We start from the raw sequence: 15,509 nt of genomic DNA, 5'->3' as shown, positions 1-15,509 counted from the left end.
CGCCGCGTCTGGAACAAGCCAACCTATAAAACGGTCACACTTGCTCACTCCTTTGGTGCACACCGTTAAAAAAATTTAAAAAAAAAAAAATGCAAAAACCTTTGCTTTTTCATCATGTTGCCACACAAAAAGTAGAATAAAACATGAGCAAAAAGTCAAAATGGTAGCGATGAAAATGTCATCTTGTTGCGCAAAAGACAAGCTGCCATACAGCTCCAACAGAGGAAAAATAAAAAAGTTATAGCTTTCAGAATAAAGTGATGCAAAAACAATTCTATTGTCTATAAAATAGTTTTTATTGTGAAAAGCGGCAAAATGTAAAAAAAAATATAAATGTGGTATCACTGTCATCGTACTGACCTGAAGAATAAAGCTGCCTTATTAATTTTACTACACACGGAACGTCATTAAAAAAAACCCCCTGAATTCCTTGTGTTTGATCATTCTGTCTCCCAAAAATCGGAATAGAAAGCGTTCAAAAATTTTCATGTGCCCGAAAATGGTACCAATGAAAAAGTCAGCTCAACCCACAAAAAACAAACTGTCACTTAACTCTGTCGGACGAAATATGGAAAAATTATAGCTCTCAAAATATAGGGATGCAAAAACTTGTTTTTGCAATGAAAAGCGTCTTTAAGTGTGACAGCAGACAAACATAAAAACCCGAAATAAATCTGGTATCACTGTAATCGCATCGACCCGAACAACAAAGTCACCTAATCACTTATACTGCACGAGGAACGGCGTAAAAAATAAAACTAATTCTACACATGCTGCTGTTTTTTTCATTCTGCCTCCCAAAGATCGCAGTAAGGCTCGGCACACATTTATCCTGCGCTCTGTGCTGAGCACTTACACCGGGTTTCCTTGTAAATCTCTGAAATAGGTGATTCAGATGTAACCCCGGTGGAAGATTCTCTATAATGAGGCAGATGGAGACACTGTGGACTCCATAAGACCTGTGATCTGGCTGTGTCTGCCTTTTTAGTCATACATAAAAGTGCAGTCAGCCAGTTTTGGGCACCTCTGAAAAGAAGGACACAGCTGAACAGAGGACAGATGGAGTCCAGAGTAACTCTGCTGCCTCATGATAGTGAAAGGATTGGGGGTTTCATCTGTCACGTCATTCAGAGATTTAGATAGAAACCTCAAAGTAAGTGCTCAGCATAGAGCGCCGGATAAATGTGATCCCAAACGTTTTGTAAAATGTTCCCAATAAAAACTTCAACTCATTCCACAAAAAAAAGCAAGTTCTCACTCAGTTCCATCATCTGTTAACAGAAATATAGGGGGCTTCGAAGTTACTGGTAGCACAAAGGCTCTGGAAACGAGAAATGGGTTCTCACCCGCCAAAAGAAATTCTGCACTCCCAAATTCAAATACCCCCCTCCCTTCTGAGCCCCACAGTGTACCTAGACCACATATATCATCCACATGTTTGGCATTTCTGTAGTGATGAGAGCCTAATTTATGGGTGTTTATGTTTGTTTGGCACCTTGGTAATGAGACACCTGTTTGTAGGCCATCAGTCGAACCAGATGATATTATTTTTCACTAAGTGGCATTATTGTATAATGTGCCCACATAATGCTCCATACAGTATCATGGCCTCACATAAAAAAGTATATACTCATGTATAAGCCAACCTCAGTATAAGCCGAGGCACCTAATTTTGACACAAAAAACTGGGCAAACTTATTGACTCGAGTATAAGCCGGGTATCCCCTAATCCCTATTCTGGTATGCATGGTTCCTCATCATCATCCTTGTATGCATGGCTCCTCATCCCATCCTTGTCTGGATGGCTCCTTATCCCTGTCCTGGTATGCATGGCTTCGCATGCCATAGGTTTGCTGCCACTACATTAACCTCTTTGTGATCACCCATAGTAGATATATGCCGGCGCTAGCAGGGCTTTGTGCAGCGCCGACGTTTGTCTACGGTGGGTGGTTTCGCGGCGCCTTGATATGGCTTGAGAAAGGATTGCCATATCTGAAACGTCGCCAAGTTCACATATTTGGTATCGCCGCGTCTGGAACAAGCCAACCTATAAAACGGTCACACTTGCTCACTCCTTTGGTGCACACCGTTAAAAAAATTTAAAAAAAAAAAAAAGCAAAAACCTTTGCTTTTTCATCATGTTGCCACACAAAAAGTAGAATAAAACATGAGCAAAAAGTCAAAATGGTAGCGATGAAAATGTCATCTTGTTGCGCAAAAGACAAGCTGCCATACAGCTCCAACAGAGGAAAAATAAAAAAGTTATAGCTTTCAGAATAAAGTGATGCAAAAACAATTCTATTGTCTATAAAATAGTTTTTATTGTGAAAAGCGGCAAAATGTAAAAAAAATATAAATGTGGTATCACTGTCATCGTACTGACCTGAAGAATAAAGCTGCCTTATTAATTTTACTACACACGGAACGTCATTAAAAAAAAACCCCTGAATTCCTTGTGTTTGATCATTCTGTCTCCCAAAAATCGGAATAGAAAGCGTTCAAAAATTTTCATGTGCCCGAAAATGGTACCAATGAAAAAGTCAGCTCAACCCACAAAAAACAAACTGTCACTTAACTCTGTCGGACGAAATATGGAAAAATTATAGCTCTCAAAATATAGGGATGCAAAAACTTGTTTTTGCAATGAAAAGCGTCTTTAAGTGTGACAGCAGACAAACATAAAAACCCGAAATAAATCTGGTATCACTGTAATCGCATCGACCCGAACAACAAAGTCACCTAATCACTTATACTGCACGAGGAACGGCGTAAAAAATAAAACTAATTCTACACATGCTGCTGTTTTTTTCATTCTGCCTCCCAAAGATCGCAGTAAGGCTCGGCACACATTTATCCTGCGCTCTGTGCTGAGCACTTACACCGGGTTTCCTTGTAAATCTCTGAAATAGGTGATTCAGATGTAACCCCGGTGGAAGATTCTCTATAATGAGGCAGATGGAGACACTGTGGACTCCATAAGACCTGTGATCTGGCTGTGTCTGCCTTTTTAGTCATACATAAAAGTGCAGTCAGCCAGTTTTGGGCACCTCTGAAAAGAAGGACACAGCTGAACAGAGGACAGATGGAGTCCAGAGTAACTCTGCTGCCTCATGATAGTGAAAGGATTGGGGGTTTCATCTGTCACGTCATTCAGAGATTTAGATAGAAACCTCAAAGTAAGTGCTCAGCATAGAGCGCCGGATAAATGTGATCCCAAACGTTTTGTAAAATGTTCCCAATAAAAACTTCAACTCATTCCACAAAAAAAAGCAAGTTCTCACTCAGTTCCATCATCTGTTAACAGAAATATAGGGGGCTTCGAAGTTACTGGTAGCACAAAGGCTCTGGAAACGAGAAATGGGTTCTCACCCGCCAAAAGAAATTCTGCACTCCCAAATTCAAATACCCCCCTCCCTTCTGAGCCCCACAGTGTACCTAGACCACATATATCATCCACATGTTTGGCATTTCTGTAGTGATGAGAGCCTAATTTATGGGTGTTTATGTTTGTTTGGCACCTTGGTAATGAGACACCTGTTTGTAGGCCATCAGTCGAACCAGATGATATTATTTTTCACTAAGTGGCATGAATGCTTTCTCATTACTGATAGATTTTAGCTGTTGTCATGGCTTTCCATGGATTTTAGCACATCTCTTTCTTCATGTGTTCAATACTTTTTCCATGTGTCAATTCTCGTTATTACACATAATTTATATGTATATATGATTTATAGACATCCATGGTTTGATTTCTGGTGAGAATTTTATGTCAACAGTACTGTTAAAAATATATTTGCTTCAAAAATTGTTGATGTGTTCAAAACTTATTTCACCCACTACATTTGTTTGTATATTGGCCACATAGCATATTTGTGTACCTGTACATTAATTTAATACTAAAGATGTGCGGGCACAATTTTTTTGTTTTTTGAAACTCTTTCAGACTAATCAGTTATCATGGAGCTCTCCTTGCACGGGAGACTTAATAGCGGTCTACAAATATCTGAAGGGATGTCACACTGTAGAGCAAGGGTGGGCAATTAGTTTTTACCAAAGGGCCACGTGAGAGACAGTGACTGTTGTGGAGGGCCGAACCAATAGGCTGAAATTAATTAGGCTCAATATGAATATCATCATGTTAATTATAATTATTATATTAATGTTAATTATATTAATGTTGAGCAGAATTAAGTATGCTGACATCCGTCTATATACCGTTTGAACTCGAATACAGCTCCTTTAATATATCGTATGAGGCCCACATAGCCTCCCCAGGACCAGCACCTGTGGCCCACACAACCTCCCCAGGGCCAGCACCTGAGGCCCACACAACCTCTCCAGGACCAGCACCTGACACTTAAACAGCCTTCCCAGGGCCAGCACCTGAGGCCCACACAGCCTTCCCAGGGCCAGCACCTGAGGCCCACACAGCCTCCCCAGGGCCAGCATCTGAGGCCCACACAGCCTCCCCAGAGCCAGCATCTGAGGCCCACACATCCTCACCAGGGTCAGCATCTGAGGCCAACGGAGCCTCCCCATGTCAAGCATCTGAGGCCCACACAGCCTCCTCATGTCCAGTGTTTGAGGCGCACACCACCTCCCTAATTCCAACCTCTGAGGCCCACACAGCCTCCCCCTGTCCAGCATCTGAGACTCACAAAGCCTCCCTCTGTCCCATGTCCAGCATGAGACTCACAGCCTCCCACCATATGAGGCCCACACAGCCATAGCATGCCCATGTCTATGATGAGACCCATATAGCCTCCCCATGTCCATGAAAGACCCATATAGCCTCCCCATGTCCATGATAAGACTCCATAGCCTCTCCACGTGCAGTCAATCATCCCATCCAGATAGGCGGACATACCGCCTGTGCGGCTGCATCGGAGCCCAGAGGTGGAGGGGGGCCCCTGCAGGGTGGCTAATAATGAGGGCAATCTGGCCTGTTTCTCTGGGCTTGAGGGGCCCCTGGTCAGATTGCCCTCATGTGCGGTAGGCAGGGAGCGATCTCAGCAGATCCACTGCCTACAAGAGAAAATAGCAGGAGCGGAGCTGCAGGGATCCGTCCTGCTTCCTGCTCAGCGCCCACGCTTCCTGTCTCTGACACAGACAGCAGTGCCGCTGGATGATGTTATCATTCAGTGGCCGGTTGCGCCAGAGTGAGGAAGCAGCTGGCGATGGCGATGCTGCGGCTGCAGACAAGTGAAAGGTGCTGTGTGTGTGTGTGAGTGTGTGTATTTTGTATGTACGTGAGATGGGGAGAAGGCAATATTGGGGGTGATGGGGAGAAGGCAATATTGGGGGTGATGGGGAGAAGGCAATGATGGGGTGATGTAGAAGCCAATGATGGGGGTGATGGGGAGAAGGCAATGATGGGGGTGATGGAGAGAAGGTTATGATGGGGGTGATGGAGAAGACAATGATGGGGTGATGGGGAAGGCAATGATGGGGTGATGAGAAGGCAATGATAGGGTGATGGAGAAGGCAATGATGGGGGTGATGGGGAGAAGGTAATGATGGGGATGATGGGGAGAATGCAATATTGGGGATGATGGGGAGAAGGCAATGATCGGGGTGATGAGAAGGCAGTGATGGGGTGATGCGGAGAAGGTAATGATGGGGATGATGAGGAGGAGGCAATGATGGGGATGATGGGGAGAAGGCAATGATGGGGGTGATGGGGAGAAGGCAGTGATGGGGTGATGCGGAGAAGGCAATGATGGGGGTGATGGGAAGGAGGCAATGATGGAGGTGATGTGGAGAAGGCAATGATGGAGGTGGTGGAAAGGACGATGGGGGTGGGGGAGAAGGAAATGATGGTGGTAGTGGAAAAGACAATGATGGGAGTGATGGGGAAAGAGACAATGATGGGGGTGGTGGAGGAGAAGGCAATGATGAGGTGGTGGAAAGGGCAATAATGGGGGTGTGAGGGAGGAGGAAATGATGGAGGCGGTGGAATGGGCAATGATGGGAGTGGTGGGGGAAGAGACAAGATGGGGGTGGTGGGGGAGGAGGAAATGATGGAGATGGTAGAATGGGCAATGATGGGGTGGCAGGGGACAAAGCAGTGATAGTGGTGGGGAGAAGGCAATGATGGAGGTGGTGAATAGGGCAATGTTGGGGTGGGGGAAAGGAGAATAATGGGATGCGGGGGAAGTGGACAATGAGGAGTGTGGGGTATTTGGATGGGAGGAAGGAAGACTTATAATGGTCTTAGGAACAGGGGGAGGTGGAGGAAGACATTATTATCGCTTATTATGTCTAGCACAGTCCCTTAGTATATAGTGTACGTACTTATTATGTATAACACAGTCCCTTAGTATATAGTGTACTCACTTATTATGTCTAACACAGTCCCTTAGTATTGTGAGGAAAGAGGGAGACACAAGCGCAATATAGGGACTTATCCCACAAATAAAGTAAGCGGTTTGACAAAAAACTGCTCACCTGGTAGTAGGTATTCAAAGCATGTATAGATAAGGGCTGCTGCAGATCCACAAGTCGGTCACCGACTATCTGAAACAGAACTCTGCAAAGGAATACGTGGATTTCGTCCGCGCTGCCCAAATGATGAAATTCCAGAAGGTTGATAAAGTTTGACAGTGGTTTATTCTACGCGTTTCAAGGTTTTTTGCAACCTCTTATTCAGGAAATACCACCTGGTTGCAAAAAACCTTGAAACGCGTAGAATAAACCACTGTCAAACTTTATCAACCTTCTGGAATTTCATCATTTGGGCAGCGCGGACGAAATCAACGTATTCCTTTGCAGAGTTCTAACACAGTTCCTTAGAATATGGTGTACTCACTTATGTATAACACCATCCTTAGTTACATAGTTTCCTCTTTTATTATGTATAACACTGTCCCTTATCACGTACTATCCTCTCTAGTTATATATGGTACCGTCCCCCATTATATAGCTTCCTCTGCTGTTATGTATTGTGCTGTCTCTTACATAGTGTATTTTTGATAATTTTGTTATTCACAGCGCCCTCTTTTATTACATAGTCCCCTCTCTTTTTAGATATAAAATGACTGCTGATGGGGCAGCCGGTGACCAGACTACCAGTCCATCAGCTTCTCCATTAGAAAGGAAACTTTCCCATGCTCCATCAGCCATCACTGCATTATACAGCTAACAAGACAGGATGGTATGTAATACAAAACAGGGCTCTATATAATCCCGCATATATGGGACGGTGCTGTACCTAACAAGAGAGGGCACTGTTTAAAGGACAGCAATAAAAAGGAGACTATGTAATATATACATATGTACTGTATGTGCGTGTGGCTATATATATATATATATATATATATATACTGTATATATATCTATATATATAGCTTTGTCACCATAAAAGGAAGGGGGCCCAGACACATTTTTTGCACAGGGGCCCCAAGCTGTCAGAGTCCACCCCTGCCCATCCACATAATTAAAAAAAACACATACTAACCTTTCTACCGTTCCCCCGGCACTCTGCCTCTGCTTCTGTCTCCGGTGCACTGACTCACCGCAGTACACAGCTGACGCAATGACATTACTTCATCGCATCAGCTGTTTCACATGCTGATTGGGAGGAAACTCTGGAGTCCCCTCCTCCACCAGTGCAGTCAGCGTGGATGGAGACTCACTGCGGAGACAGCGGGCAGGCGAAGACAAAGAGCAGGCACGGTGTTTTCAGCTCCTTGGTGGTCTCTGTCCGCAGGCCGGACTGGAACAGCCAGAGGGCCGGATGTGGCCCACAGGCCACACTTTGCTCCGGTCTACTGTAGAGGGATCATCCTTATTCTCATTTGCACATGGAAATACAAGAATCTGTGGAATAAAACTGAAAGGAAGAATATACAGATTAGATATTAGGCTGGGTTCATACTGCGTTAATCTAGTCCGTTTAACGGATTGCGTTACACCGCGGCATAACGCGATGTAATGCAATCCGTTAACGTTGCCATTCACTCCCACTACCGAGCACATTGCTAACGCAGACATCTGTCTGAGATAATTTAGTGAATCCTGCTCTGCATGGAGCAGGGGGTTTGGACACGATGACCCTGGAGGTCGCTTACAACTCCAACATTCTATAAGTTACTGAAGCTTGCTATTAAATGCTAACTGTTAAATGCCAAAAATCCGAACAATGTTATGAGGGCTAATTATATGCTGCTGAAAATAATCAGTTCCAGATTATCTCCACCTACTCTACTGTTCAAAATTTTGGGGTCACCCAGACAATTTTGTGTTTTCCATGAAAACTCACACTTTTATTAATCAAATGAGTGGCCAAATGAATTTAAAATCTAGTCCAGACATTGACGAGGTTCGAAAAAAAGATTTTTATTTGAAAATAATTTTCTCCTTCAAACTTTGCTTTCGTCAAAGAATGCTCCCTTTGCAGCAATTACAGCATTGCAGACCTTTGGCATTCTGGCAGTTAATTTGCTGAGGTAATCTGGAGAAATTTCACCCCTTGCTTCCAGAAGCCCCTCCCACAAGTTGGTTTGGCTTGATGGGCACTTTTTGCATACCATACGGCTAAGCTACTCCTACAACAGCTCAATGGGGTTGAGATCTGTTGATTGTGCTGGCCACTCCATTACAGATAGAATATTTCTTGTATAATTGGAGGTGTGCTTTGGGTCATTGTCCTGTTGTAGTATGAAATTGGCTCCAATCAAGCACTGTCCACAGGGTATGGCATGGCGTTGCAAAATAGAGTGATAGTCTTCCTTACTCCAAATCCCTTTTGCCTTGTACAAATCTCCCACTTTACCAGCACCAAAGCAACCCCAGACCATCACATTACCTCCACCATGCTTGACAGATGGCGTCAGGCACTCTTCCAGCATCTTTTCAGTTGTTCTGCATCTCACAAATGTGCTTCTGTGTGATCCAAACACCTCAAACTTGGATTCGTCTGTCTATAACACTTTTTTGCATTCTTCCTTTGTCCAATGTCTGTGTTCTTTTGCCCATATTAGTCTTTTCCTTTTATTAGGCAGTCTCAGATATGGCTTTTTCTTTGCCACTCTGCCCTGAAGGCCAGCAACCCGGAGTCGTCTCTTCACTGTAGACGTTGATACTGGCGTTTTGCGTGTACTATTTAATGAAGCTGCCAGTTGAGGACCTGTGAGGTGTCGATTTCTCAAACTACAGACTCTAATGTACTTGTCTTGTTGCTCAGTTGTGCAGAGGGGCCTCCCACTCCTCTTTCTACTCTGGTTAGGGCCTGTTTGTTTTCTTCTTTGAATGGAGTAGTACACACCATTGTAGGAAATCTTCAGTTTCTCGGCAATTTCTCGCATGGAATAACCTTCATTTCTAAGAATAAGAATAGACTGTCGAGTTTCACATGAAAGTTCTTTTTTTCTGGCCATTTTGAGAGTTTAATGGAACCAACAGATTCTCAACTAGCTCAAATGTAGATCAGGTTTATAGCTTCTCTAATCAGCCAAACTGTTTTCAGCTGTGATAACATATTTGCACAACGGTTTTCAAGGGTATTCTAACCATCCATTAGCTTTCTTACACAGTTAGCAAACACAAAGTACCATAAGAACACTGGAGTGATGGTTGTTGGAAATGGGCCTCTATACACCTATGAAGATATTGCATTACAAACCAGACGTTTGCAGCTAGAATAGTCATTTACCACATTAGCAATGTATAGAGTGTATTTCTGAATCATTTAATGTTAGCTTCATTGGAAAAAACTGCCCTTTTCTTTCAAAAATAAGGAAATTTCTAAGTGACCCTAAACTTTTGAACGGTAGTGTAAATCTACATGCTACATTTGCTAATTTTGTAAAAGATTAGATGCGGATTCTGTTATGGAGTAAAAAAAATTCATATTAATCCATATGATCTGCAAAATATTGTGCAAGTTGCAGATTGAAAAATATACACGGCATGATCACATCTGCAAGCAAATCCTCAACGTGTGGAGTCTTGAAACCCCCGTTCACTTAAATTATAGTCAAAATTAATTCAAATCTGGGAGCAAAAACTTCACCACAAACCTGCATCAAATACGGAAAATGATGTTATTGTTTATGCTACAACATTTTAACAATCAGTATTAGCAAATTATTATTATTGAAATATAAAACCACATGGGGAATGTAAATGTGTGCAATGCTAAAAAGTTATCAAACTTTTGTCATTTTATAGATTCCGAAAGGAAAAACCTGCCAGCCTACGTTTCAAGACCCCCAGCCTGTTAAACTGACTTTATCTGAGTGTTCTACAGTCCGAAGCTATCGGCCCTCATACTGCGGAATGTGCACAGATCGGAGATGCTGCATCCCCAACAAATCCAAAATGATTACTATCCATTTCCAGTGTCCACATGAGGGTTCTTTCTCTTGGAAAATGATGTGGATCACATCCTGTGTTTGTCAAAAGATTTGTACTGACCCTGGAGATATATTTGCCCATCTTAAAATATTGTGAGTAGCGGCCCGCCAGCTTGTCTTCAGCAGCTAAATGCTACAGGTAGATTTGCCACTAATGGTACTATAAAAAAATGCAAGAAAATGAGTGATGTAAGTACACCTACTGCAAATACTTCAGTAATCTCGTCTAGCTTCACATTTGAAGAGACTATGTCCTGAGTCACTGTGTAAAGACTGGTGACTTACCACTTTAACTGACATTATATATATGATTGCAATTGCAAATCGAAGGTCATAAGTTACAGGGGCTTTCTGCCCATGGATTAAAAAATAAATACAAATACACAGGAGGTTCTAAAATAAGAAAAATAAATTATTCCCACCTTATGCTTCATTTGCCATTCCTCTTGAGTGTTAGGGTACGGTCACACGAGCATATTTACTTTTAAACAAGAGAAAAGGGACGATTATACTAATTATACTCGACTCAAACTCTGTCCATCCGAGTGTCTTCTGAGTGTGCTCTGATTGTCTGTCACAGCTGAGAAGACTAAGAATGTAATATCTCCATCTTCTCAATTGTCAGTGTGCACATACATCAGTGTTATGATTGAGTCACCGTAGGAGGCAAAAACAGAAATGCTAGCTAAGTCCTGAAAACCAGAGAAGTTGGCAACTATCAGATTGCAGACCCCTGAACCTATCAACACAACTAGCAGTAGCCGTGGGGGGTTCCTACGATGACCTAGACCCCTCGATCACAGCCGGAGAGATATATAGGCCTAAAGAAGGAAAGGGGAAATCTAACTGCCCCAAAGCAGACCCCAAAGCAATAGGCAGCCCCCCACATATAATGACGGTGAAGCAAGATGAAAACACTTACACAGACAGAAAGACAGGCTGAGCAAAGACGGGGCCCAAAAACTACCTAGATAGGAACGGATAGGAAGGCTGCTGTCTGCAATCTGCCAAAACCCTATCAGAGACAAAAGCCAACAAGCTGATATAAAAATGGCCCTGAAGCAACTAAGCTTCAAAAACTAAATCAGCGCTCAGGGACTTTCAGAAGACAGAGCTCAAGGAACACTGCACACTCCAGCAGGGAGTGGCAGAATCCAAAAAGCAAGAAAAACAAAAACAAATCTTAAATGCAAAAGGCAAAACAGAAAACTTAGCTTTAGGAGAGCAGGAATCAGACTGGAGTCCAAGAGTCCACAGAGAAATCACCCACAGGGCAGAAAGGGCGTAGGCTGCCTTAAATTCAGTCAGTGACTCCACTCAGCCAATCGTCTTCATTAGTCCCAAGTGTCTGATAATCAGGCTCACTACCTTCCTTCACTAGAATAGGGAGTTCACCAGGCCTCAGTGACGGAGGGGAAAATGAACTCACAACACATCAGACTGCTCTCAGATGTCAATCAAAAATTATAAGTTAAACTGCACCTCATATAGCCAAGGTCCTACAGGACACTAATAAAGACGCACGTCACATCCAGGGAGTTCATCCCGGAAAAAAGTCCATACCAAATAGTAGAAAAGACAGCGCCTCAAACGTTGGTGAAAAAGAATTCACATTTTATTCTGCCTCCTGTGGCAACGTTTCGATCCAACGTTTGAGGAGCTGTCTTTTCTACTATTTGGTATGCTCTCAGATGTCATCCGGGTGCAGTCCGATGTTTCACATGCCTCCATAGACTTTAATGGGTGCATGTGACCTGAATATTGGGTGCAATAGTGGCATGCTGAGATTTTTCTATTGTGCCGAATCAGCATAAGAAAATAATCGTAGACCTGCACTGCCCCATCAAACATCCATTAGTGATAATACAGGTATAACGCTCATTATTTTATGTTTGGAAGGGACAGGTTAGAAAGGCCTTTGAATTAGGAAAGAAGCAGCAGCAAGAGCAGGCCACAAGGTGGCAGGGATGCTTTTCTGGTACCGGGGGTGGGGGGGATGCACACCTTTGGACATTTATGTCACATTGACAGGATATGCTGCACCTGTCTCTATACATTTAGGCTATTTTGGAACTCCCATAGAAAATAAAGTGGCGAGAGCCACACCGGCATGGACACCATAGCACTGCAGCGGAGAGCGCATCTGTCATCATGGTACTAACAATGTGAAAATTGTGCCGGCTTTCTGCAGCTAGGAGCAGGCTATCAATCAGTATGACATCAGCAGTCACGCCCCACCAACAGAGCAGAACGGAAGAGAAGCAGATGCTATGTCGACGTGACATCAGCAGAAGCTCTGAACCGATGGTGATCGGCGAATGGCAGAACAGATACGTACTTAGCAACTACCTGCCTTTTAGTTCCTAGGCCCATAGTAAAAAAATAAAATAGTCCCGAATAACCCCTTTAAGAAATCTTCAAAAATAGAACAGGCACTAAAAAAGGGAGGTCGCTTGCAGTGCTGGTCTTTGAATGCCGAGTATTCGCTTTACAACGCAGTCCGCTGTTTTGCCATACCGTTTCTCCTGATCTGAGCCAGCAAGAGGGTGCACTGTCATTGTGTGCATTGTACAGTTACAGAGCAGGGACTAGCCCTGCCCCTGAAATGAAAGTCACCAGTGACGCTGTGTTTCAGGGAGAGCAATCTAATTCACCGCACACTCAAATGGATTACATGCAAGAACGTGTCCATTTTATTATAAACAAAATATGGGAGCCAAACAAGAATATATAGTGAAGCGATATAAACAGACGTTTCGGCTCTGCCAGAGCCTTTTTCACTTTATCGCTGTGAACAAAAGAAAAATAAATAATCAACAGACCAAAAATAAGATAATAGAAAGACCAGCATAAAAAAAATTATGACAACTGTCCCGGTGTATAACAGTGATAAAAACATATATATATACAGTATATATATATATATATATATACACACAAATGTTCCATTTTTATACAATAACAGCCTAGTGAGCAAGCACCATTTTGAAAATGAGAAAGAAGGGATTACCTTAATTCAGAGTCGGATAAGATGCAGAAGGAAGAGTAGAACTCCCCAAGAGAATGCCCAAAAAGGGTGGCTGAAAGGAATGGTCAGAATTATAGTTTAGCTTATATGTGCTATATGTACCATGGTTATATATATCTCTATCCCATATGGATTATTATAATATTGCAGCGCTATGTTGGGCTATATATTATACTATTATTGTGGTCCAAAAATAGACATATAATAGAGTTGCCATAGTCATGTGTGTACATGTAGTCAAAATAGCACTGATAGGTGAAGTAAATACAGTGCAAAGGAGCACTGCTTCCATTCAGTTTAGTGTTGCCAAATAGGATAACTGCCCAAAGTCTACCCAGTAGGGCACTGTTGTGTATATCATGCATATGTGGAGCAGTCCTCTCCACTTTACCAGTCTAGCGCTGCTTAACAAGGTATCCGCCCACAGAATGCAAAGTACCTGATTCTTTATAGTGTAAAGTGGCGCTCTCGTGCCTGGCTGCAATGGCGGTATACATCTGTTCCTAGCGTTGGGCGATTTTTATATGTGCGTCAGTAGCAGTATCTGGCCGGAAGTGAGGTGTCCGGACCGGAAGTGACGTCGCGCCAGTGTTATGTGCAGGCTAGCGCTGTGTCTCCACTGCGCAGACTCAGGGACTTAGTTGTTAAACTGTGTGAGTGTGTATAAACAGGGCAGCGTCTCCCTGGATTGAATAAGTACGTATGTTATAAAAAACCAAGGTAGCGGCATGGTTATTGGACTGTCATGGCTCATGTGGGACAGTATGTATATAGATAATTGGGTTTAATAAAAGTTAGACTAAACATATAGAAGAGTCCAGGGGGTGGAGCAACAACAATGGTTGTTGGAATGTCATGGCTCATATGGGACAGATAGATATACCGGGCAACCTGTAAATAAGAGTATGTGTATGAACAGAATAGTTATTGGCACATATATAATTGGGTTTAATAAGGGTATGTTAGGCTAAACATATAGAAGAGTCCAGGGGGCGGAGTCCAGGAACTGAGGACTCGAGATTACGAGAAAACAAAACGCATATTGATTTCTTACGATCTGCATTGCACTACGTTAGCAGAATATCATAGACAGAATAAGATTCCAAGAGGGCTCAGGAGCAATCTCCGCCCTACTCTCTTCTCTGATAATCCAGAGTATTGCGAGAAATGCAAAAAAATGCTCAATAAATGTTCTCTAGATATTATTATACTAACTGTAGAGTATCTCCAAAAAGCTATAGTGGAAACTAAGCAGAATATACAGGCCATTGAAGCACAATTATCTACCTCTATTTCCTCTACGGAGTGGACCTCTCTGAAAACCAAAACTGAGAAAATCCTGTCCGAGTACCAAAAATCCCTACAGGAACGGAAAAGGCAGAAATTTCAATGTGATTCAGACGACTATTCTACGAACAGAGTATATAAATGGAACTGTCATGTCCCACGACTTGGGAAATCATTTAATATTTGCATTGTTTGTGTTGCATCTCTGTTGCTAGGCAGAAGTCTGCCTTTCCCTGTATTTTGTTCCAACTCTCTCCCTGTAGTCCTGTGATGTATGTTTGTTCCCTCCTTTATTCTCCAATTTGTGATCGTCTCTCCATCTGTATGCATCCTGTTACATGTCCTCTGAAGAATATTCCTTTTTACCTGCTGCTTTCATCATAATACAAGAATTTCAGTTAAACCATCCCTCTTTTCCTGGAGTCTTCTTACATGAGATCGTGGCTGAGTTAAGCTGTCTGATTAATCGGTATGAACGTGAGTACAGGTCGATACGGAAGGGGCCCAGAAAGAGAGGTCTATCCAGGCACCATACGTTCTACATATCCATGAGTCAGAATAGTAAAAAGGAATAACCTGCCTTCAGAGACAGTAACTCAAGGTCTGTGCTAAATCTCAGTGGAAAAGGACATTTCCCAGATAGACTGTAACCCAGTTCCAGCCAGACCCCAGCATGCATAGAAGCTACACACGGCAGCTGAACAGAGAGGAATATAACTCCCATCATTACACAGGACCCTGCAGCTGCTCCAGCATTAGATACAAAGTATCAACTCTGTGCAGAGTCTCTGTGTATTTCCTGTTGCTGAACAGTAGGAAGTATAACCCCCATCATCAAC

The 15,509-nt window shown here is 42.9% G+C and overlaps 1 protein-coding gene across 1 annotated transcript in view; it reads left to right on the top strand.

The window, feature by feature from the left end:
* Positions 1 to 10,781, top strand: part of CCN6 (cellular communication network factor 6) — an 80,686-nt gene extending 69,905 nt beyond the window's left edge. Inside the window, exon 5 of the mRNA XM_073576144.1 lies at positions 10,171 to 10,781. Within this exon, the coding sequence (XP_073432245.1) occupies positions 10,171 to 10,452 (282 nt within the window). The 3' untranslated portion in view covers positions 10,453 to 10,781. The remainder of the gene's footprint in view (positions 1 to 10,170) is intronic.
* Positions 10,782 to 15,509: the final 4,728 nt, after the last annotated feature.

The sequence above is a fragment of the Dendrobates tinctorius genome, unplaced genomic scaffold (assembly GCF_039654945.1).
Source record: "Dendrobates tinctorius isolate UK_male_01 unplaced genomic scaffold, ASM3965494v1 ptg000046l, whole genome shotgun sequence".
In the NCBI taxonomy this organism is placed as follows: domain Eukaryota; kingdom Metazoa; phylum Chordata; class Amphibia; order Anura; family Dendrobatidae; genus Dendrobates; species Dendrobates tinctorius.
Note: the sequence above shows the minus strand (reverse complement) of the source record. Positions and strands in the feature narration are given on the sequence as shown.